The sequence below is a fragment of the Lycorma delicatula genome, chromosome 1, assembly GCF_047948215.1.
Source record: "Lycorma delicatula isolate Av1 chromosome 1, ASM4794821v1, whole genome shotgun sequence".
Classification (NCBI taxonomy): domain Eukaryota; kingdom Metazoa; phylum Arthropoda; class Insecta; order Hemiptera; family Fulgoridae; genus Lycorma; species Lycorma delicatula.
Genome location: NC_134455.1, coordinates 149,244,442 through 149,270,911, shown reverse-complemented (window position 1 = coordinate 149,270,911; position 26,470 = coordinate 149,244,442). Strand labels below are relative to the sequence as shown.

Here is a 26,470-nt window from a genome sequence, read left to right as displayed (position 1 = left end):
TGAAACATGGGTTATGAATCGGTCTTATACGGTTGGAATATTTACGTTTATTAAAGTAAATAAATGTAAACAAACGAAATACTTTATGTTAACTCACGTTACATTCTGCATTTTGTACGTTTCTCATGGGCTTTGTCCGGTAACGAAAACTAAGATAATAAACTATTACTCCGCTTTAAGAGATCTAAGGATGTCAACAAAATGTTTTCTAGATCCACCTGATATTTCTGTCCTCTTGTGCAAAGCCGGCGGTCACATGACGCATTCGGATTGGAGACACGTGGTTTTTACTGTGACGAATTCCAAATCGGCAGACCGGCCCGTAGTGGGATGCAGCGGGGACAAACTGTGTACGAAGAGACACTCCGCCCCCGACTGCCGTTGGCTGTTTGGTGACATCCACAAGTAGTGGGGGAAATTGTCAGTGGAGGGGTAGAAATTGTTGTTTTGTCAAAACGGGCGACAGTCGAGGCGAGGACGGCATCCAGGTTGGTCGTTTGTGTGACGTGTCTCCGCTAGACTGCGTTCGTAGCCGGCGGCAGAAAATAAATGTTTATAAACAAAACTTACCTAGCGGTAACTTTTTTTTTGTAAATTCTAATATCTCATAAATCTAAAATAGTAAATTTAATTAGTATTAAAAAAACTTTATTTCTATAATTATCGAAACTCTTTAAAAAATAAAATTTCAGAACACGTTTTAAAGCAACAAGTGCGTTTGACACGAAGAATCGGTGGAATTTTTTAAAAGTGAGTGTATCAGTGGAAGAAAAACATTAAAATTTGTATTTTGCAATTTTTTATAAGTTGTGTATGTGTGTTCTTTTACAAATGATTATGCGCGTAAAGAATTTATATTCGGTTGCGGATTAAATGTAACCTTTAAAATAACATTCACTGTTGATATAAACAATTATTTAAAGTGCCAGCATATTAAAGGCATATTTTCACTTTTGAATGGTAGTGAAGAAACAAAACTTCTCCTACTATGAAATGGGCATAGGTAAGTTCTGTTAAATATGTTTAAATGTTTATTTTTTTATTGTAATATTGCTAGATGACAGTATTTTTTTTATTTTTATTTTAATAAGGAAATAAAAAAAAATCATTTCTTTTTTTTATTAATAATCATAAAACGTTTTCCGAGTAATTTAGCAGTAGTTAAATACTCGGTTATTACGTTAAAAATTATTATATTGAGATATAATACGAGTCTATTTCTTTAAATAGCCTACCTGAAATTGTTTTTTTAGGGCACATTTAGCTTTCATTTGGTATGTTAAGGAACAGTATGTTTCTGTAAAAAGTATCTGATCGTATTTTATTGGTCTAGGCTAAAAAATAAAAAACAAAAACTAACCTTATAGCCGAGTAAAATGTTTCAGAATATTTTTTTAATCTATTACGGGTCGTAAACCAACAATTATGTGATAATTTTTTATCAAATGTAATCACCCGAATCATTATTTAACTTTAAATCAACATCCCTTTTTTGTGGTTGAATTGTCTCGTACATAAAATGTAGCCTGTCACATACTTTGATACCGATTGATTAATTAAGCTATTCCTATATAATAAATAATTACACAGCCTAGACCTACCGAATAAACCATTTAATCGTTTAAATACAATTCACGCGAAGGCTTCTCCTTTTTTTCAATAAAACTTTTAATACGGAATTTCGACAAAATGGAAAAGCTTTAAAATGTATAATACAGAAGATATAAGAAAATCATGCAGAAAATACATTTTTATGTTACCTAAAACAAAACTTGAATTATAAAAACATTTCTCCACTCTTTTTTTCGTTTAATATTTTCTACGGGTTTGGGACTTAAAAGTCTGAAGTGTAGGCGTATACCTCATGATAACTCGGTTGCTCCCAGTAGATCTTATCAAAACGTTTACCGCTAAATAGAAAAATAAAATCAACACGTTAATCAGTGTGAAGTATATGGAAATCTTGGTCCACGGTAAAAGACCTCATTAGAAAAAGCTTTTTATGGTTTTTTTTTAATTTTAAGTCTACGTAATTTTATGACACTTTTTGTATTATTATCCTCATTTTAAAAAGAAGTTCAGATAATTTTAACTAATGATTTGTTATCTTCCTGAATTTATTAATTTTCTTGTATCGTGTATTGCGTTGGCTGTATTTAAAAAAAATAAGTAATGAAAATATATTAATATTGTAATTAGGTTATATAATTATGCTGTAGATGTAAAAGTATTTATTTTTTAAACTTTAAAAAAGTATTAACTATTAAGCTTTCAAAAAATAAATAGCTATGTATGTTATGTTTCGTAAAATCATTAAAAATTTACGAATATGGTAATAAGTACGCATAAATTTGTTAGTTCAGTTAAGAAGAATCCTTGATTTTTGAATAGAAGAAAATAGGCCGTTGAACGTTGCTTTAAACAAAACATTCTGTTTACGCTAAACAAAAATTAATAAAAATTAACAAAAATTTAAAAAAATTAATAGTTGAAACAATTTGTTAATGTTAACTGTTATAAATTATTTTTTGATCTTGCGCATCCATTCTGATGGGTATTATGTTACAGCCTCGCTTGACTGTATTACAATATAATTTATAACATGTATACCAATGCGTGGTTTTATAGGCCTATCTCATTGTAATGTAGTTTTTTCTATATAAGATTTTTTGTTGTTTAAAAAATAAAGAAAATTAGCCTTTTAATGTAATATTTGTTTGAAAAAATTATGATTGTTGATAAATAAAACATTAGTTTAACATCAATGTAGCCCTAACCTACAAATCATCAATTAAGTCTTTTATAACTATAGAATACTTAAAAAATTACAATCTGTGAGCTTTTTAAATCGGCTTTGGCGAAAAAGTTTTAATCGTTTTAATAATGTTGTAAAGAATTTTTATAATATTTGGTTCATCAGCATTTCTAATTACAAATTAAATACCAGGACTCTGTAATTGTATTAATCAACCAAACTTACCGGTTTTTCTAAAATGTCAGTGTTCAGTTGTTATTACAAAACTATTATTAAGTTATGACTCGTTTATCTCTATTTATTTTGATAGTTTTCTTAATTATCTATGAACGGATGTACTTATAATTTCATCGACTTAATCTAATTTTATATAATACAGTACACAAATTTACAGGGTTATTTAAAATAAAAAAATAAAAATGGTTTTTATCTATTTATTGAATATCCCAAGTTGAATTATCTTTTTTTATGAAATTTAATCGGTGGAAAACCTCTTCTATAAAAATTTAAATCTATTTTAATAAAAAATATAAAAGTTGAATGCATTATGTTAAAATTAATTTAAAAAAATTTTTATTGATCACATACTAAAAATGTGCGCCTACTCTTGAACAGTGATTAATGTTTTTGTAGATTTTTTTTATTATTTATCTTATATTTGATTTTTTTCTTCATAAAAATTTCAATTAAAGTTTCTGAAAAGTTTTAAATTCTACTATTGTAGATTAAAAAAAATCGACGTTTTTGGCAGATAATTATATTTTATAATACGTTTTATATCAATAATGTTTCCGAGGTAGACCTTAATATTAAATCGATTTTTCATTATTTAAAATAGCCCCAAAAAACGCACAAAAAATTATTATGAAAGTATAATCTTTCACATGATTAAACGGGTGCTTGTTTTTGTCAGTACTTTGTTCGGCGAGGTATTCTTAATATCCTGTTTATATAGTCTAAAATTTAAAATTTATTTTTAACAAATTATTTGTTATTTACTTCTAAATTGAGGGTTTGTGTATACTTTTCCCAAATTTTTTGAGTTCGATCAGCTCTTGTTTTTAACAATAATTGTTTAAAACAATCGATCAGCTCTTGTTTTAAATAAATCTTAAATTTATTTCACTTAAAATAAAATTTTTATGGATATTAATTTATTTGCGAACATTTAATCTTAATAGCGGTTGTTATTAAGAAAATTAATTTTATCATCGTAAACTACAATTGAAAAGTATGAAACTATGCTGTGCACGACAGGTCTAGGGAATTAGTTATATCTTACATAACATGTATCGAAATATAAATTTTTATTGTTTGTATAACCTTGATATTGTGTGTCCAGTGAACCACATAATCGTAAATCGTCTTATTTAGACAACAATATAGCCGATACTTAAAAGTTTTAATTGTTGTTAATGTATAATACTTGCCATATTAAATAATAATTAAGGTATTAATTAAAGAATGTAATAAAAAAAAATTAAATTAAATGTAAAGTTTTTCATAAAAACCTATAAGAGACACATATTGATAATTTGGTGTGAGTTTTCAGATTACCCTAATGAATTTTTTTTAGACATTTGTTGTTAATTTCTTTTGTTTTCTACCGAATAATTTGAACGTAAGAAATAACACAAAATGCTAATTCATTACTTGTTAGTCCGAGGTTTCCAGAATTTTTGTTAAAAAAAATTCTGGGCCATGATTTTTATAAACGCATGTGATAGTTTTGATTTAAAATTTGGAGCATCGCATTCCAGTTTTCATTTATGAACTTTCGACTGCTGAAAAATTTAATTTTCAAGATTATATTTTTGCTTCACGCGCATTGTTCGTCTGTATTAGATAGAATTATTAAGAAATTATTCGATTCTTATTTGTTAATATTTTAAAATGGAATCAGAACAAGCTAATATTATGTAGGTCACATTAATTTTATTATAAATTTAATAACTTTTTTTTTCATTAATTTAACCGAATTAGTTTTTCTTTATTATTCCAGGCTTGTTCAATAGATATAATCACAGTGTTAATCGTCTTAAAAAAAAGTTGGAAGAGGATTTAATTCGACCGGAATGTATGTTTTATTTACGTTCATACTCTTTACCACATAGACAGACACTTTCGTAGATTAATTCTCTGTTTTGTAGAGGGAGAGATTCTTTGATAACATGACCGTTAGATTTTGTAACTAAAAATTTAATTCTTGTAATACAGTGTTTACAAATATTTTTCATTTTTGTTCTTCATCATCATTGTTTAATATGTTGAACTTTATACATTAATGACGATTAAAAGCTGACGTCATTGGGACATACCAAATATTTTCGTACAAAAATTTAGAGATATTTGTTGGGAAACTTAGAAATAATGATTAATATATATTTCCGCATTCCATAATAGAGCTTCAGCTCATGCTCAGAAACAGTTTCTAAGTCGTTTTTGTGTATTGCTTTTCTTATTTTTGTTGAAATTTTAATTTGTCGCATTTGTTTTTCTTGTGAATTGCTTTTTTATATGAGCAACATAATTTATAAACTAAACAATATTTAAAAAAAGGACTTTAGAAATACCACACTTAATATCTAATAAAAGATTTATTTTGGTTCATCTTTAAAATAAAAGTCGGAATCAATTTTAAGGGTTAACATTTTTTGGTAGTCATTTTAATTTGGTAACGAATTCTTGAAATCGAAATATAAATAACTTAAAAATGGTTATTTATTAACATTTTTGGTAACTAAAATTTTTTTAAGTCTGATTAAGTTTTTCTATACGACTTTTTAAAGTTTATCTTATTGCGAAACAAAAAAAAATCATCGGAATGATGGTATAAATCGGTAATTTTGTAACGAATAAGGTTATTAATTATGTATAACTGAAATGATTTCTATCTTTTTTTTAACTTTAAGGAGTTTATATTTGCTTTAAGTAATACAGCATCGTTAAATTCTTTAATTTAAAACTGTTCGTTTTAAAGTACTGAAAATCGCAGGTTTAACTTCCTCATTAGGTTTAGCATGTATCTTTTATATCTCTCAATTTGCTTTATTCTCATCTCTCTAATGAAATAGTTTTTTTGAAAATTACTCGACTAATTATTGTTTACGGTTATAGACCGGTTTTAATAGATAATACTAGTGAAAAAAAATCTCAAGATAGTTTACGCTTAACAAATAACAATAAAATTTAATAACATTTTTATAAGCGAATACCTTACAGACATAGGAGTAGCATATTTCCCTCTATACCGAAATTCCGGGTTCGGTTCGGGAAACTTGTAAGAAATAATCCTATCGCAATCGAACATAAAAAAAATAAAAAATATTTAATTATTTATAAAATAACTGATAAAATTTGTACAATTATATTTAGTTTTATTATCGTAGATCGATTTTCGGACGATAATCTCCTTTGACGGCATAAACGTTTTTTTTAATTTTTGGGATATACAGAGACCAACAATAGCAAATTTTTTCCTTGAATACGGCCCAAAACTGGTTTAAGACAGTCTTAGAATATCAACGCCCGGAAGCAAAAATATTCCAACAAAAATAATATAAGTTTCGTTTACGAAACGAACTCTTTTTTATTACCTAATTTATAGCGTCTAATACAAATAATTAATTCGAATGAAAATTCATTTATTTTCACATTCTTGCCGAGTAAATAATTCACCTTTTAAAGTTTTAACATACGTTTTTATTTTAAATATTAAATAATAATTAATTATGATTTAAACATTTATGTCGATAGGCAGTTAGCCTCTAACCTTAACTTACGTAAGAGCTGAAAAGAGCTAATTATTTTATTGAAATTACAAATATAGTGACTTCTTAGTTTTTATACCGTAAAAACTGTATATTTTTTATGCGTAGTATTATCTGTTCCTTAAATGTTGATTGGAAACGTAGAAGCTTAATTTCTTTAAATTTTGTAAACTATTTATCGTCTTTATTTTACTTTTTGAAATGTTTTACCTCCTCCCATCGCATACCAATCCAAACTGACTTTAAATAAATGGCATTTATAAAATTAAATTTCGTTCAATTGTTTGTTTCTTCGAGTCTCCACGGAGTTTCTCGGAATCTCCACGAATTGACACGGAGTTTGGATGCTACAAATAATTGTAAAGTACAATAAACAAACCAATTAATTACAATAGCGTAATTTTAGTCTTCAATAAAACAAGAGCTAATTACATCCAGGTAAGTCAAACATGTATTTACATAATAATAAAAAAAATATGTTCTATATGTATAGAATTCATTTGACGTAAATTTATTACTTGTAATTTAACAAAATGAGAAACGGCTCCCAAAGTATACAAACGATGTTCAAATTAAAATAATAAAAATTCCCTTTTTGCATTCTTTTTTCTGAGATTATCTTCTTTTCTATTATAAATTGTTAGTGTTCATTAAGGTCTTATTTCTTTGCTAGTTTGTTTTAAAACGACTAGTAATTCGCTAAAGTTATCAGATGTAATAAAACATGATTTTTTGAACAGTTACAGAAATATTTATAATATAGAATGTCACTGCATTTCGGTGATGTCTACATAAAATAGTAAGAAAGCACTTAACTCTTCATTCGCTCTCGTTTTCCCAAGACTATTCCTGCACGAGACGGTCGATAATCTTGAAAGGATGATAGGATTTTGACGAGTGACTTGTGCGTCGTTGATTGCTCATAAGCGTCATTGTTGTGGCATGTAACTGATAAAACATTAATTACGATTAGTTTCTCATTCTGTACACATAGTTCCCCGTATATTAGATTACAATCCGATCTACGTTATTGAATCCTGTGCTTATAGTGTACCGATGATTAATTTGTCATCAGCAACGTAGATATAATACCCTGTGGATTTGTTGATAGCAATAAAGAACATTTTTTGGTTACATTACAACGATAATCTAACCCGCGATGCTATTTTTTATAATTTAATCGCATCGTAAGCAATATTCGGGTAACACAGAGTGACAAACTGATTTTAAAGAAAAAACCATACTGGGAAAAAATGTTAAAGCTTATAATAAAATAACCTCTGAACTGGTATTTTATGTACCTCATTTATGTCAGTTATGATTATTATTTTTAAAATAAAAGCGTTAGTTTTTTTGGATGTAGGCTTAGTATTAAAAAATCTTTCTGGCGTAGGTGAAAACATTAATAGATTAACAACAGCCGGTTGCCGGGCCAGCAAAGCTACCGATAGAGCTTAATAAGTTACCTATTAATTTATTAATCGGTTAATTTATTATTTATAATTAGCGTTGTCAGGTTTACATTTTTTAAAGGTTTTTAAAAGTTAAATTTGATTAATCTATACACCAATAGAAACGATTTTTCTAATTGAAATTTCTCTACCTATACATTAATGGATGTGGGATTTATAATAATTACACCTCACGCTGTTATTATTATTATTTTTTTTTTTTAGAATTACCAAATAGATTAAATTTATTCTATTTTGTGACACTGAAGAAGGTTTAACGGTTGGTCCCAACCAAAATACTTTCAGAAATTGATACCAATGCATACAAACAAAAAACTATATATATATATATATATATATACAGTGTTTTATAAACACTTCATTCCAATTTGATAGATATTTATTATTTAGATAGTTTTTATTCCATACAATCTCAGGACCCGTTTAAAAAATGCAATAAAACATTTTATATTCACTATTCTGAAATAAAACAAATCTTAAAAAAAAAGAAATAACATTAATTTATGTACTTTATTTAACTTTTTTATACGTTATTATTTATATATTTATTATTATTAATTTTTTTTTTTTAAGTAATGATGTCATTCATTAATTGACATTTTGATTAATTTTCTTCCATATTTTCAGATATTACACCAAAATGGCATTAGGATTACATTAAATCATATGCAAGACTTTAATAAAAATAAATTATTTCGAAATATGCTAAAGGGATAAACTTATAATTTTTTTTAAAAATATTTTTATAAACTTATTTACCGTTCTTGCTTTTGAATAAATGTTTGAGAGAAGAGTATTGAAGAGGAACTCGATTATAATTTTACCTTTTGAAATTCATATATGTTTAATTTATACCATTTTATTTTGATAGAAAGCACACTTCACAACATTCTAGGTTTAATTTAAATGGTATTTTAAATACCATTTAAATAAACTAGTAATTTCAGATAACACGAATGCCCTAATAAGTGAGCGCAAAATAATCCGTGTCTTTTCTTTTTTTTTTGTTGATGTCATATTTATAAGATAACATGATTTATTAAATTCTTATAACGACCGATCAAGTACTACGGTTGTTTGAAAACAGGAATGCTAAACTTTGATAAAAATCAAATTACAAATTAATAACTATAGATAATAATTAATCGTTTATTTTCATGCCGTTATATCACTGACAATGAAGTAATACTCGATAAGTTATACTTAAAACATTTTAATAAGGAATTAATTATCGATTGTTGTTAAGAACGTGTTTTAGTACTATAAAGTAATTAATTATAGAGCTCATTAAAGAACGATTCAGGTGAATAGTAGTATTCGTTTAATACTGGTTATTTATGACAGGATCAGCTCGCTTGTTTTTAAAAGTCGCACACCACGATTTTACGACGAATAAACTTTTATATTAATATTCATGAAACTATTTACTTTACATGAAACTCGTCCGATTGACATTTCTTAGTTTTTGAAAACATTAAATATATTAACCGAAAATTTATTTTCTAAATAACCGTATTAATTAGCTATTTATTACTTTTTATTTTACTCTAAGAAAAAACTTTTTGTGAGGACACCGTATTACACTTATGCTGACAAAATGCATTTGTCGTGTAATTAACCATCAGTGAATACATGTATACATTATGAATTATGGATATAATAAATGATAAATACTCTTTAGAGTAAATAAAAGAAATAATGTTTTTTTTATTTTAAAAGCAGCATTATTTTCCTAAGTAACGTCTTTATTATTAAGTGGGATTTTTTATCGTTCTCGTTTATTAATAATAATATCGTCTTACCTATTTTTCTTTGCTATTTAATGTGAATTACTAAACCAAAGCAAACATATTGTGATTTTGTTCTTGATTTTATACAAATATATCCGTGAATAGATAATACTAAAACAAAGCAAAAAAAAACAACCTTCAAATTAACAAAGATCATTCAAAACCCGATTTTAGCACAACCGCCTCATCCAACGGAATCACAATTCTCACCGCTCCTAGCAACAATCTCTTAACCTAATATAGAATCACAGTTAGCTCAGACAAAGGTAAAGTTTTATAAAAGTTTCCTTTAAACTGTGTACAGGTAATGATTTTTGAAAAGTTTAATATTTTATAAAATGCGCAAGTTATGGATATAAAGTTTCCTACTAAATATTTTAAAGACGACTTACGTTTCATAACTGTTTATTTATCTTTTTACAATTAAGAAAAAAAACGTGCTAAGGGATGCTTCCTAATTTTTTTTAGAAGCAATGGATATCGCAGATTGTATCAAGGTGATCCCTATTTTTTCAATTAATCATATTTAACTAGCTTCAAACTTTTTTTTCTATGTTAATCCTATAATCCTTTAATATTAAAAATTGGCTGGTTTAAGTATTTAGGCGTAATGAGTATAGGAGAGAATCTTTAAATCATCAGTAATGAAATTTATCAGAAAATAATCAATTAATGTTTCTCTTTTTGAGTACTGTTAGTGCGGCATATATATTTATACAGAATAATTAACTTATAAAACTTTTATTGAAATAGTACAAACCAATATTTGAAAATATAAAGAAAAGAGAATTTCTCTTTTCTAGAGAATGCAGTTGTAATTCAAAATTAGTATCTTGGTTTACACTTGTCATATGACCAGTTATCAGTGCCATCTCTAGGGGGGTCAAGCTGACCCGGACGTCGCGTCGGGGGGGGGGGGGGTGATACCATCTCGGCACGAGATGGTATCACTTAAATTTTGAAACCGTAAAACACGAAACTCTACCTACTGCATATAGACTAAAAAAAATGTGTTAGTTCTGCAATTAAAATGTGAATTATTTGTAAAAGTTTTTATTAAAACGTTCTTTCAAAGGTTAGTGCTTAAACAGGTAAATCGTATAACATTTATATTCACCGTCGGCTATACGTTTACAAAATGTGTTTCTCTTTTCTCACTTTCAATTTATCCTCAATTATATTCCCTTTAGCACCCAAATTTCAATATTTACATACTTGGTCAATTTGACAGTGGAGGGGGCGCCTCAGCTTTCTTTTACCCAGGCGCCTCAACCCCTAGGGACGACTCTGGATGTTATTACACTGAAAAAAGAACACTGTGCAGTCTTTAAGTAAATATTTGTCATTTAATAAGTAAAAGCTCTCTATTTTACTCGACTTCACTTTAATTTTCACCGATATGAAGATGTTAATTTAAATTAAATGATACATTCACTCTGTTATTCGACGCATAGTGATCATCACTACTCTTAAAGAAAGGAATGCTTATTAGTTCCGCTTCTACTTCACATGTTGTACAGGCGTCATAGTCGTATCAAACACCAGGACAAATAGTCTAAAGCAACAAGTTATTACACCCCATTCTGCGGGAAACAATGCATTAATTATAATTATTATCTTCATTCAGTAGGGGAAAACATTTAAATGTAAAAATATTATTAAAAATCTTACAATGTAATGACACTTCCAGTATATTTTACTACAGCATGGCAATAAAAAAAAAAATGTTTAAACAAAATTTTGTTTACTCCTGAAATTTAAGTCTTTAGTCTGATCCTACTTGTTTTTGCACATAAAGTAATATAAAAAAAAATTAATTACATATTACGTTCAACACATCTTTTGTTTTATTACATAATTTTATCAGTATTATGAACAAATAGTTGCACTCAACATCAGAATAAGTAAAGTTGATATGAAACACCAACTCAATATAAAAAATCAGTTATTTTAGCCCATTTAGGTTTACAACTTTGTCGGTTGGAAATACTGAATTGCAGCGAGTAAAATGAATACAGTAGTGCAATCGCAAAAGATACAGGTTTTTAAGATTTTGAGGTAAACCAATCGATATAAAATTACTTTGTATTTCCTGAAACTTTGTTTAAAAGTGACTAAAAAAAAATTTTTGACATCGGTTGTTTTTCCAAAATAAAAAACTCCTTCATTTATATTTAAACATAATGATATATTTAATAAGTAAAAAGAGACTATCAATAAACATCTGACTTATCCAGTCAGAGAATGTTTCCAAAAAAAAAGAAACCGTAAATAAATTTAAATGTATCATTCGTTTAAATAAACAATTTGTATAGTTATACAAAAAAAAATGGGTGTAAATGTTCGTTGATATTAATTATATATAATAAATCACACTCAAAAGACTAAAACTTTTCGTCGAAGTTTCAGTGATATTTATCACTAATTAATAAATTTTTTTTTGTTTTATAACTAACGTAACTGCCAAAAAAATCTTATCATTTTAACGTGTATATAAATTAACGTGTAGAAGAGTCTCTTTACAGTATGTTTACGACTACTTTTGTTTTCATTATGCCCTTAACTGTATGAATAACGGATTAACTTAATCTAATATCAAATTTCAAACTGGATTTTAAAATTCAGACTTAATATCTACAACCAAATTATTCTATTTCATTAAGAAATTATTTTTTTCAAAATAAAATCCTAACTTATAAGTTAACCTTATTTTATGTATTTATTTTTTGAGGATCGATTTTTTTTTTTTTAGTTGCAGGGATCCGACGTTGCAAAGTTCTGAAGATTTTGTTTGATGAGTAGTAAAAATAATAATTTTTATTATTTCTGCTGTAGATTCATTCCGTGTCTCATGGATAAGCGAGTAACAATGCCGCTTCATTGGCTGGAGAATGGCCAGCTGTTTTCTGAAACTGAGTGCTTTGTTTTTTATATACCATATCGAATACATGAAGCATATAATAAAGGACTCTACCGTTACCTCAGGTCTTTCCCGACTATATGAACGAACTGACGAATCCATGGAGCACGTGTTTTGCAGTTGTCACGTTTTGAAAAAAGGTTTGAAAAAGGTTATACAACGCGGCTAATTTATTTTATTAGCGAATACTTCTGGGTTTGGGTCCTTGAAGAATATATGCATATTTTAGGTGTATTTCTCTGGCTGTGCTCGAAATCGATCCCTATAAGAATTATTATTACCGTACTGTCCTTTCAGATAAACCGATGTATCATTATAAACCTCTTATCGAAGTAACTCATGAGCAGGAAAAGTGCAACCAGATTACAGACCTTGCTATTCATCTTAGTAACAACTTCATGAGAAAAGGTAAGGATATGGGTAAGCAACTTCATGAGGAAAATAGGAAAGAATAAAGGGATTTAACAGATCAAGCCAAGGTCGTCAGGGATTAGAAAGACCGTGTTAATCTTGTTTTTTTTTGGGTGCGTCGGCAGGATTCATCACGCGTTTCATGAAGTATTGGCATCCTTGATGTTTCACTAACATTATTTCTATCGAAAACTATTGTTTTGGATACTAAAACATCAAGATATCAGTAAGAATGTACATAACACCCAGTCGCGACCTCTAGCCGCCAGAAAATGTAGAAGAGATAGACTTCTGCAAAATTTAAAACTGTTACTGAACGAATGTATGTTTTGGTTCCGAATTTCTGACTATACTTTGAATTCAGTAGAAAGAGTTGGTTTGTCTTGCGGCTAAAAGGCTCGTTTGTTTGTTTTTTCCGTCTGTAATCTCCCTGCTCACCGTAGCCGGATCCGCAACTACGCATAAACTCAGCTCCGAGGGGTGCCTTTGCCTCAAACTACCTCGGTAGAGTGCTAGGCTCCACCCAGTTAGCCGGGACTCAGTCTTGTGTTACATGCCATGTTTCTAGCGGAAGAACACTAAGGAATTCCCCCCGCCGGAACACCGGTCTTGATGCCTAGCCTCTAATGGAGAATCCCCGGAGGGATCCCCCACCGGGACTATGATCTTGCATTCACCCTCGATGGCGTCTACAAGGGAGTCTCCACCCGATCATTGGTAGCGAGACGCCAGAGCCTCCCACCACTCCCAGAAGGGGCTGTCCCCTACAGACATCGCAGCTTTGTTGTACAAACTCCAGCGGATTCATGACTTGAGCGAAGTCGCCTTACATCTCCGGCCTCCAGGAGCATTTCCATGCAATTTGCATGTGGACACCGAGCCCCTGTATGCAATCTTTCCGCAAATGGCCAGGCTCGCCACAGGTAAAGCAATGGCCGCTGCGCTCTGGTCCAAGACAAGATTTGGCTCTGCAGCCTGACTTCCAGCACCAGAAATATAAGTCATCAAAGGTGCGCCTCATCACTCGGCAGGCCACCCACCCGATTTGAATTCGCCCATCGGACAGAAGCTTGTCCGCCATGATGGGCGGCACTGCGAAGGTGTGTCGCCCCAAATGCCGGTCGCATGGACATTATATCTAGTGAGACCGACTCCGCTGTAACCCGTCGAAGTTCCTTTAGGAACTTGTTCTTCGTAGTGAGTACGTCCACGTCTTAACAATAACGAGGACCGTCCGGCTATCTCTTCCCTTCAGAGCCGTAGTGGCACCTTCTACTTTTTCGGCGATGTTCTCGCTCAGTTATTCAGCCGCACCGCTATCAGCTCGCACCCGGAGATATAGGTCCACTCCTGCTACTGTCGTGCGGAGAGGACCCCGACCTCACTCGGTGACACTCCCCCCTTGACGGGGACAGGTTAACATGCTGATGGGTTATGATCAGGTTAACAAAGGCTCGGTTATCATGCTAATTACTTAATTATGCCAGATCCCAAAATTAATTATTCATGTATAGAACATACAATAAATATATCGCTTTTATGAAGCGAAAACTGGCTTCATAAAAGTAAAAATTTCACAGATCGTCTTATTTAACTTTCAAACAGTTTGATGTAAAAATACGTGATTTAATACTTCCTGTTTGAAATTTTTGTTAAAAAAGTAAAATACTCTTTTTTACTCTTTTAACTAATTTTTCTATGATATATGAAAACAAAATTAAGAGTATACTTCATTAACTATCTATTAACTAACTTATTTTTATTGTTCTCGCCCAATTCAGACGATTTTAATTCAATATTTTTCTTGTTAAAGAACATTTTTTAAGTAATACTTATTTCAATTGAAAGTAATTATTTTTAAACGAAGATTAAAAAATTAAATGAGTAAATGTTTTGGTAACCGAAATAAGAAAATATGTGTAATAACGAAGAGCATCAGTTATTACATCGAGGATGAAAACAGATATCTGTATATTAAAATGGCAATGAAAGAAATATTCATGCCAATGCAGAAGACTCTCTCAAGGAAACGATTAGCCGGAGCATTGTCTTACGAGCAACTGACCAAAATACCAATGCGTAGTACATGTATAGTTTTATCGTGCAGTATGTTTGCTCTCTGCAGAATTTAATGTAGTAGTTATTTTAACATTGCCCCTTAATCCTCTCCGTAGTAACGGTTACTTTTAATTACTGAACAAATTTTACCGTTTAACTTTTCCGATCGAACATTCTGGTTTTTTCAATTTTTTTTCCTGCGTTTCTAATTTTTTCCATATATATAATATTTAATATGTTTTTAAAATAGCCACGACTTGAAATGCCAGACTGTTTAAAAACGGTTAAGTGAAGAATACTGAAATTGGATGAGAAGAATTAACCCACCGGGTTGGTCTAGTGGTGAACGCGTCTTCCCAAATCAACTGATTTGGAAGCCGAGAGTTCCAGCGTTCAAGTCCTAGTAAAGCCAGTTATTTTTACATGGTTTGAATGCTATATCGTGGATACCGGTGTTCTTTGGTGGTTGGGTTTCAATTAACCACACATCTCAGGATTGGTCAAACTGAGAATGTACAAGACCACACTTCATTTACACTCATACATATCATCCTCATTCATCCTCTGAAGTATTATCTAAAAACGGTAGTTACCGGAGGCTAAACAGGAAAAAGAAGGATGAGAAGAATTACATACGATCAGTTATTAGTATTTAATGACGAATATTTCTAGAATTTTTTGAAGTTTTCACGTGGACGTAAAATCAAGTTAAAAGTGACGAAGATGTTTGTTATGTTTATTTTTTTTTAATAGAAATTTAGAAATGAAATAAAATGCGATGAATCGGAAGAAAATTAAGTGGGAAATAAAATAAAATTATCTTCAATTTATTAATTATGAAGTCGGTTATTAAATTCAAAATCACAGACATAAATAATTTTGTAGTTCGGTTCAAATTGAACTGGTTAAAATCAACTACTTTTGACTTTTTTAAATTCTATTTTGTGAAATGTCTAACAACAACTATAGCCTTAATACTTTAATAAAATTAAATGGAAAACAACGGAAATATGAATGACTATAGGTGTGTGTGTATATATATATATATATATATATATATATATATATATATATATATATATATATATATTCATCTGTTATATGACAAAAAGAAAAAAGAAAACAGTTAGTTATCTGATATATACAATACCAATATAGATTCTTACATTTTCTCCTTCGATTTTGGAACCTATTTTCTCGTTTATTCTATGAGTTTAGACTGGGTTATAGTAAGCAACTCGGATAACTGCTTGTAGTATTCAAGGCTAATTTTAGATAACCTTTAACTGAATTATTTGTATAATGTTTTAGGATAATTTTTTTTAAAATTTAATTATTAAAGCACGTAAAAAATTGATTGAATCTGTTTTTTTAATTATGTAGCTACGAAGAAATTAGTTTTTACGTTTACTTATTATAATTAAGAGTTATAATTAAATACGTTAATGGATTTTATTCATTTAGCTGCTATATGTTGCTTACATAGTGAATTAAATTGTACAATAAAAATCAATATAATGTTTGATGAGTTACATACTAATTTTGCGAGTTCGTGTAGGCATTGTTATAATATTTTACGTTGTTATACAAGTTTAGGGTGTACTTAATTTTTTTCTTTTGAGTGAACCAGTATTTATGAATCGATCAAATTGTGATTTTATCGGAAGGATCAAGTCATAGTACGGAATAAGTTTTATCTACAAAATTAAGATTTTGATAAGCTTTATTTTTGTTTCTTATGTAAATTAAGTTAAGGTTGTTCATTTCAGTTTCACGGTAGCAACTGACACGTTAACTATTCACATTCCACATATTTTAATTAAGAATAAAAAAATTATCGTTTTTTGAATAGTTTTACTGTTTGCTTGATATTAACAAAACTGTCCTCACCCCAAGTACCATTTTACAAAACGGTAATTAAATAATAATCTTGCAATTAGTTTTTCACAATTTAAAAATTTAAATCACAAACTTATATCACAATCCATTAACATATATGAAACAAATTTTAATTTTATATAGTTTTTTAGAGTAACAAACTTTAATATTTCTTGAATAGGAAACTTATTATAATAGACTTCCATGAAAAAAGGTTTGAAAAATTTTTTATTAACATAAAATTTTCTTTATTGTTATTTTAAAGTTGAAAAGTCGAATAAATTTCCTTTATTCGGCTGAAACCTTTTGTTTTCGTCAGCTAAAAATGTTTTATTTAGTTGAAAACATCTGTTCCAGAATAACAGCCATGTGTGTTTCATTTCTAAAGTAATAGAGATGTTACGTTTTAGTCTAGGAGTTAATTAATTTATTTTACTCATCGATTTGTGGAAAGTCACAACAGTCGAAATGAATTTAGATAAACAAAAAATATATAATTATTATAATTAATAATATGATTATTGTAACAGTTGTAGCCTATTTTCCTTGTAGACTTGTATCTTGCATAATAAAAATCATATAAATATTATCTTGTATCGTAAATAACTTAAAACTCCATATACAAATATTATTATTTTTTTAATTTAGTTTCATCGGTTGTAGCAATAACTGTTAATTACGAAATTATTTTGAGACGTAAGAACATTAGAATTTAATATCTTAGAGTCATATATAGCCTGTTGTCCGAAACTTTGTACAGTTGACTCCGCGACTTGAATTATGAGCACTGATAAGAGCAGTCAAGATTATAAATAATTATTTTGAAACGTAAGCTACTAATATGGCGATATCTCTTTTTAACTAGTTTGTTTTTAGTAAAAATGGTTATAATTAGTACTTAATAAAATACTTGTAGCTCACCGTCTCTTAAGAGATCGTTTAAATGGTCATTACTGACGATCTTTTTTTGTCTGGCTTGACTGATTTTAAAATAATTACTATAATGATATTCAAATAATGTACTACGTAAGTTGAAAATCGAAGAAAAGTATCGTTTGAAATTATCACTTGCTTAACAACGATACATTAACTTGATAAAATGGAATCTCATAACGATAAAATTATTTTGGCAAAATGAAAAGAGTATCCTAAAAGATTTGTAGTAAAAAAATTACAAAAAACTACCACACCCTTCTTAAATCATATTTTGTTGATATGATTATATTGGAAAGTTTCGAGCAAAGTTTTCCTTCACAACCACCATCGTCAGGGAAAATGTTAACTACAACTAAAAACGTAAACCGTTTAAAAAAAAGATTTGTTTTAAATTTTATTTATATTATTCATCACATCTCCGAATTTTTAAATATTTAGTTATTTTAATTAATCATACAAAATGAAAACCATATAATTCTATCATAAGGTATTCTAAAGTATATTTTTTTTTACAGATCTTGGACTATCTTTTGAAAATATAATGAACAGAGCTAAAAATAGACTTATTTGAACCCCTATATGAACTTAAAACCAATAATCAGTTTTGTACTTAAAATGATCATTTAATTATTTAGTACGTAAACAAAAGAACAACATGTAAGAAAGAGCAATCATACCTTACGAAAAGAAGAGGTTATCCCTTAAGAGGAAGTTTGACACTTTTAAAGTCACGACTTATTTCAATTATGCCGTGCAGGCATCAGTTAATAATTAATCCGGTACTCTTATTTAAGATGTTATTTTTACACAAGTTGCAACACGTTTACATGTACAATAAAAAACTGTAAACCGTTTGTAAAAGAAATAAATTTTTCATTATTGTATTATTTACAACAGTCTACAATATTATTATCCGGTCTATTTCAGTGAAAGAACACTTAAAAGTAAAGTTTCTCCTTCCAGTGTCACCTCAAAATTCGTCCCTGTAATTTACTACGCAAAATTACTATTTTCAGATTCTCTTAATACGATAATATAAAGAACGGGCTAAAGATAACAGTTTCCTTACGACGGCAAAGGATGTGTTTCGATACGAAGGGCATCACGCAATTTTTGAATGAATTATATTTTGTACAGCATTGTTGAGGAAATACGAGAGAATTTATTGCGGAACAATAATTTATAAAATAAGGTCGTATGATGATAAAAAGCTTCATTAAAATGTAAAAATTATCGTGTAAATTTTTAAAAATTGATAACGTGACATTTTTCGTCTCGTTAAAACTTTCTTTCCTTCTCGTCAATTTAAAGCTACTCGTAATCACACTCTTTGTTTAATATAAGTTAAATTAACCATACCCTACACCTTTTTAAATTGTTATTATGTTTGTAATACTTTTATAAAAAAAGTAAGTATATTTTTACTTATTATTGATTAAGATTCACTTATTTAGTAAAAAATGTTATTCTCCTAATGGATCAATTGCGAGTTATTAGTGCTTCCGCAACACAAGGTCCCTTGTGTTGCCTTTATTTTTACCCTTATATTTATCTCTTAGATTTACCAAAGAAACGGGAAATTTTAAAAATTAAATAACGTTAATGAAAAACTTTTTTTAGAAAATTAATTTTATTTCATGTAATTGTAAAAATATTGGCATTTTAGGATACATACATTTTAGTTTATTTTTTAAAGATGACATCTTGCAGGTGACCTCCTCTTCTACGTAAACACTCACGAAGTCTCTTCGTTAAATTGTTCGTGGTTTGACGTAACGTCTCAACTGGAATTTTCGCAATTGCTTCTCGGATCTTTACCTTCAGTTCTTCCGTTGTAGCAGATCTACTGTGGAACACTTTGCTTTTAAGGTGACCCCACAAAAAGTAATCGCAAGCTGAGAGATCAGGCGATCTGGGAGGCCATCTAACGTCACCATTTCGTGAAATGACACGTTGTCCAAACAATCGGCGTACAGCTGTCATCGATATTCGTGCAGTATGTGACGTTGCTCCGTCTTGTTGAAACCAGGCTGTGTTAGGAATTGGTGGAAATCTCTTCTGTTGTTTCACAACAAAGGTTTCAAGCACGGCTACGTAACGAGCCGACGTCACTGTAATCGCAAGACCGTTGTCATCCTCAAAAATATAAGGGCCTAAAACACCGTAAGATGACATAGCACACCACACTGTCACTTTCTGGCTGTGCAACGGACGCTGGTGTAGCTGCGTAGGATTTTCATGTGCCCAGTATCTGAAATTTTGCTTGTTAACAAATCCACTGAGGTGGAAATGCGCTTCGTCTGACATCCACAGTTCGTGAACCAACTTTTGGTTATCATTTATCTTCTGAACACTTGAACTGTGCAATTGTAAAGATGCTGAGAGACGACGGATTGACCGATGTGGACTTCGTGTGACAGCATCTTGTAAAGCTTGAACATTCTGTGGTGTACGGACGGTTCGCTCACGGCCTGGAGGTTTCTTTTTCATTACCGAACCGGTTTTCTCAAAATTAGATATCCATGTTTTAATTGCATGTGCTGATGGAACACGGTCGTGCCGTCCCAGATTAAAATGACGGCGAAATTCTCTACGCGCTCCCTCCACACTGTCATTGTTTTTGTAAAGCGCTTTGGTAGCAAATGCACGTTGCGCACCACTCCAAAGATCCATGACAACTAAATGGCAGGTTAGGTTAGAGAGGCTGGCGCCACTTATCAAGTGGTACCCACGGCTAGCAACACAACTTTCAAAATTTCCCGTTTCCTTGAATCACTTTATATATTTCTAGTACTACAGTATGGTTGTTAACTTGAATCGCACTTCCAACTAGAGATGATCGTACATAATGGTCAATAATACTACAAAAGAAATGTAATTTAGGGTTTGATAATTATTGGTTCCTTATCAGAACCGATTCAAAAAAATTTATAAAAGACTTGTTTTAAAGGTCAAATCGTTTCCTAAGCTTATTCGTTCATAATATGAAATCAAAAGTTATTTAGAGACTAATGTTGCTTTTAATAATAAAAAAAAAAAAAAACACCAATTTTTTTCGGTAATCTTTTTCAAGTAATCGTTTTTGGGATCATTTAGTGTTCCAATTCACTACATAAAAAATTATTCACCTCGCTGATACTCTCGTGTGTTCTTAATTATTTCCATAGAAAGGGTTTAGATGTTGTAACGGTATAATGAAAAAAAATCTTTTTTTATTGTTTCGCAAAGTTCCCAAATAACTTTGCGAAATAATAAAAGAGGTTTAAACTAAATTATACATCTCATTTTCTTGAATACAATGTATTATGTAAAAATCTTTATCTAAAATTTAAACGGGTCACTGGAAGTTATATCGTGTTATAGTCATACTCGGACTATTACATAACAAGAGTAATCAATCTGTAACAAAAACAATTATTTAATCTGTAGAAACAAAATTAAGTTATCTTGTAAATATTTTATTGAAAGATCGAGGGTTTGACTCGTTCTGATTCGTTTGAAGGTGAATGAGACATACGAGAATTATATAAGCAAAAATTCTTTTTTTATTTTTATTTGTCACTGTTACAGTACCGGACAAGGACGCAAACTGAATGCAACTGGACTAAGATATCAATACTGCGCTAATTAAGAATATGCAACATGTCATAATATAAAAATAATTGCAAGGGACCAGCCCTCCCCTCTTGACAAAAATATAAGCTTTTTCTTGCTTAGAACTTGAAAAAAGATATTAATACAGAGAATTTGAATTATTTTATGTACATATATTCTACTTTTGGTTCCACCTCCCTCCATTTATAGGCAAAGCAGTTTTGCTATTTACTATATCAGTAAAACGCCGAGAAAGAACTATAAATAAAGCAAACGCAGTTTACTATCATATTTTCAATAAATATTTTTATAAATTATTTATCGGGAACCTTTGCAACTACCGTTGTTCGAATATTAACCTTTCTAATTATTATATATATTATTCTGAATTTATATACAGAAGGCACGTGAAAGAAATTGAAAACCTAAATGATAATTTACATACTCATACGATTACCTAACTATTTGACTCTTATAATAACCTAGGACGCTAAGAAGCAGCATAGAAAAAGTTATACGTTTCAGTTTGAAAGGCGTATTGGCATCCAACTTAACGCTGCAACATGTAGATACAGCCTGGCAAAGAACAAATATTCGTAAACAGTAGCAATATATAATATATAAATAAATATTTAATGAGAATTTAACATGATTAAATGTCTTGTTTTCTTTTTCATACAAAATTTTTAAAATTAGTTAAAAGTACAGTAATTATCCTATCTGTAATATTCATTCATTCATAGTGATCTGCCAGTAGGGCAGGTCCTGTCACGGCTGCTGCTCTCCACCTTGTTGTATCGTTTGCTAACCTCTTTGTTTCCGCATGTTTTCCCTTTTCCGTAAACCCATCCATCAATTGAAATCTCTTCCTTTCCTTCTTTTTACCAAGCCTTCTATCGCATCCACTGATAAACACCTTCTTCTCATACTATCTCCTAGCCCAGTGGTTCCCAAACATATCCGAGTTGCGGCACCCTTTTTCAATTAATTTTTTTTCTATAGCGTCCTACCCTAAGTAAAAGTATGACTACTCGTAAGTAAGAGATAAAAATAAATAAAACTCGTGTATTCATTATTTTTTTACTTTATTAATGTTAAATTAATAATTATAAATGTCTTGGTTCAATTATGAGGTTTTTACATTATTTCGAGGCGCCCCTGTGAAAAGGCCGCGGCTCACAGTTTGGAACTCACTGTCCTAGCCAGTTCCTTTTTCTATATTCAATCGCATTTAAAATTTTCCTGTTCTCTACGATTTTCCTTAATACTTCTTTATTTATTACATGGTCTTGCCATCTGACACTTATTCAGCGCCGAACCCACATCGCAAAAGCATCAATTCGTTTTCTATCTGCCTTTCTCATCGTTCATGTTTCAACTCCATAGAGCATCACACTCCAAATGAAACGTTACATTAATATTCAAACTATTAATTTCTACAATATCATTAAAGTAGTTTTTTCTTGTGATAATGAATTTATAAATTTAATATAAATATACACATTTTTTCATATTAAAATTTTCCTGTTATAAGTTGCCAGTTTCATTTTCAAACTGAACAAATATTATGTAAAACAGATTCCATTTAAAATGCATTTGTAGACAAGTTTAAACTTTTAATGGATGAAGTTGTCTTTCATTGTCGAATTGATGACGTAGTAAACCTTATACGCGTGAAGCCTGAATTTTATAAATATTCTTTTTTTTATATTTTCACTCCTTGATTAGCTTTTTCGCCGACGAAACAATTTGTTTCATGCCGTTAAAAAAATAAAAAATAACGATTGATATATTTACATTCTTTCCTTATAATATATTTTAACAGGTTTTAATATCATCACAAGTGTTTACCGTCAAGTATAATCTTATTGAAGGAGAAACTTCAGTACACAGTATTTATTTTTTCTGTTTTATCTTTTAAAATATTTATAAAATCTTTACAGGTTACTCGATATCCGTAAAGTACATACCGCTTAACTCATCTAATCTGTTTTCTAATTTCTTGCCTCTTTTAGTAAATATTTATATATTTTATTAACTGGGTCACGTATAAAGGCCTGCATATTAGTCTCAACACTGGAGTTTTTCTCAGGCTGAAGTACGAACGATAACCTTGGGAAAGTTTTTAAGTGAATTAGCGACTTTTATTATCAATTTAACTTTCTTTCCTAATTCCTCTGGCTTTAGGTTTCGTTTCGTGTTGTAGTTGGATTAAAATTTATCCTTGACATGTAAGAAATCGCGCGTTCACAAGCACACATACACTTATAACAGTTACATGTGTATAAACGGGACAGGACGGAAAAGAACCGTTTTTAAGAAAATGATTATTTCATTTTTTATCCTCAAATAATTTGTTGTATCATTCTAAGTTATATCAAGATTACAGTTTCAATGCAAACATTTACCGACCTGAAAACTAATTAGTCATTAACGGTCTTTTTAAAGAATTTTACACATCGTTAAAATTTTTTGCTGTTTCGACCATGCTTGAGTTCATTTGTGAATAGATTTGTAGTTCGAGTCTGTGAACTTCTTTGTACCTGTACACCGATGACAAGGGCCGATTAAATTTTGCGAGCGTTTATATTGCGATTTCCCTTTCCCTTCACCGGTGACATTACGTTTGCAAAACGAAAGGACACCGGACAATTACGGGTGGGAGGTTAGCGATTGTCAAAATGTCACCGCCCCTTATATTCTACTTCTACCCAACCCCGGCCAGGTGGCCAGACCAAGGGTTCGTTCGATCGTCGGGCCTGCGCGACGAGAGACAAGAGCACGGGGGTGTCACCTCACCTGTATCTGTCTCCTTGTCGCAGGAACTGCGCGCGCATCCTAATGTCGCAGCGCATGACCGGGTCGCTGGGGTGGCCACCCTAGTCGCTCAGTGGACGACAGACTCTCGTCCTAGAAGGTCCTCGATCTTCAAGTTTCTGTCCTCCACGACACAAGATATCGATTGACCCAGTTCCAGGCTATCCAGCGCAAGATGCCGCCTCCCACCGCCGGCCCCACGCTGCCGTCATGAAAACCACCACCTCACATAGACCACCGTACCTCCTCAATGGTAAGTCTACCCATCACCCTCTACCTTATGACGTCATCGCTTTTATATGATGTCATCCGCAAAAGTACTCCTTCATTGATTGATATTTACTAAAATATCAGGAATTGGAAATGAGACCGCTCATAATTTATTTCTTTAAATAATTTAAAAAATCGTTGTTACATTACTTGTTTCTGATTTAAAAAAAAAAACAAACAACAGATTTTATTGTAGTAGTTTATAATAAATTCGAGGAAAGCTATTATATCGAAGAATAGTGCGCTTAAATTGCTTTTAGTATACATTTTTTTCTAAAATAATTTCATTAATTATATTGACAACACATTGATACGGTACACAACAGGCACTGACTATTTATCGATATTTTTCAAAAATATTATTCGTTTAATTTATTTAAGTAGAACCGATAATCGGAATAAAAGTGTGTTTAACTAAAAATCAGTCGAGATTACGAGATAGCAAAAAGAATTATTAAATCGGCATAAATGTTATGTTGTCAGTCTTCGAATTCTCCTGTGTTCACGCTTTTTTTTCGCCCGTATCCGAGTTATATTTACACATCCTGGGTTCAGTACTTTCACCGATAATTACAGTATTCCTTTTTGACTAGACATTAACAACGAGCAATTATTTTGAATAATAATATGAGTCATTTATATAAACAGACTGCTTGTATATATAGGCCTGCCTTTATACTCAATAACTATTGCTTTGTTCAGTTCAATGTTAAGGTCATATTTTGTCAGTAACCTAGATATCAACATGTAACGCTACGATAAAATTAACAAGTAAAAAAAAATATATTTTAGTTAATTTAATTCATTTCTTTGTTTACTTTTTATTGAATTAATTTTTTTCATCGGATAATTTTACAAAGAAAACATCTGCGGTCAAAGCTCCAAAAATTTATTCGGCTTATTTTATAGATTCCCCGATGAGTGGAGAATAATTATGCACATCTAATATAAACCGGCTTATATATTAGGTTAGAACTTCATTTATAGTAACAACAACAGAAACAAGAAGCGGCTGAAAAAATATTCTCTTTACAGTAGAGTAGAAAATATTCTTACTAAAATAAATGATGGGTAATTTTTTCTTTTTCTCTGTAAAAGGAAGAAAAACTCAACGACTCTCTCATTTAGTCAAATCTACAGACTGAATTCAACCGTTTAAAATTGTTGTATAGAATTGTGCCTACGTTAGTTTTCTATTAATTCTCTTATCCTTTTTGATTACTGTGAAGATGTAGTTCTGAAAATTTTTTCACTAGAAACTTTTCTTCAGTAGTATAAATAGTCAGGCTCCTTTTAATATAGATCCCATTTATGTTATTGTTTACAAGGTTTACCTTACACTTGTTCTGACTTAAAATCCCTATTTTCCGAGACTAATGATACTATCCTAAAATTTATAAAATTAATGAAGCGACTAACTTTAATAAAATACGACTATAAATATTAAGATTAAATATTTTTATTTACTACATCATCTAGCCAGTGAGTTTTATACTTGATAAAAAACAGAAACATCGGTTTTATATGATACGAGTTTACGTACTTATATTAAACTCTTTTTACGCCAGAGACATTATATAGAGAGGCAATAACATTTTCGTAATTAATTTATACAAATATACGCTCAGTTTCTCCTCTCTATCTCTTTCTTTTCCTCTCTGTTACTTTATCCTTTCTCTGTAGTGAGATATTATACTGATAATTTATTTTTTTTAATTCATCCTATCATCAAAATATGTTAATAAATAAATATATGTGCTTCAAACGGTGGCATTATAGTCGTTAATTTTATTATTTGA

At 30.2% G+C, this 26,470-nt stretch overlaps 1 protein-coding gene across 1 annotated transcript in view; it reads left to right on the top strand.

The window, feature by feature from the left end:
- The first annotated feature begins 479 nt into the window (after positions 1 to 479).
- LOC142324038 (zinc finger protein basonuclin-2-like) overlaps positions 480 to 26,470 on the top strand; it is a 410,165-nt gene continuing 384,174 nt past the window's right edge. The window contains exon 1 of the mRNA XM_075364637.1: positions 480 to 1,003. Within this exon, the coding sequence (XP_075220752.1) occupies positions 958 to 1,003 (46 nt within the window). The 5' untranslated portion in view covers positions 480 to 957. The remainder of the gene's footprint in view (positions 1,004 to 26,470) is intronic.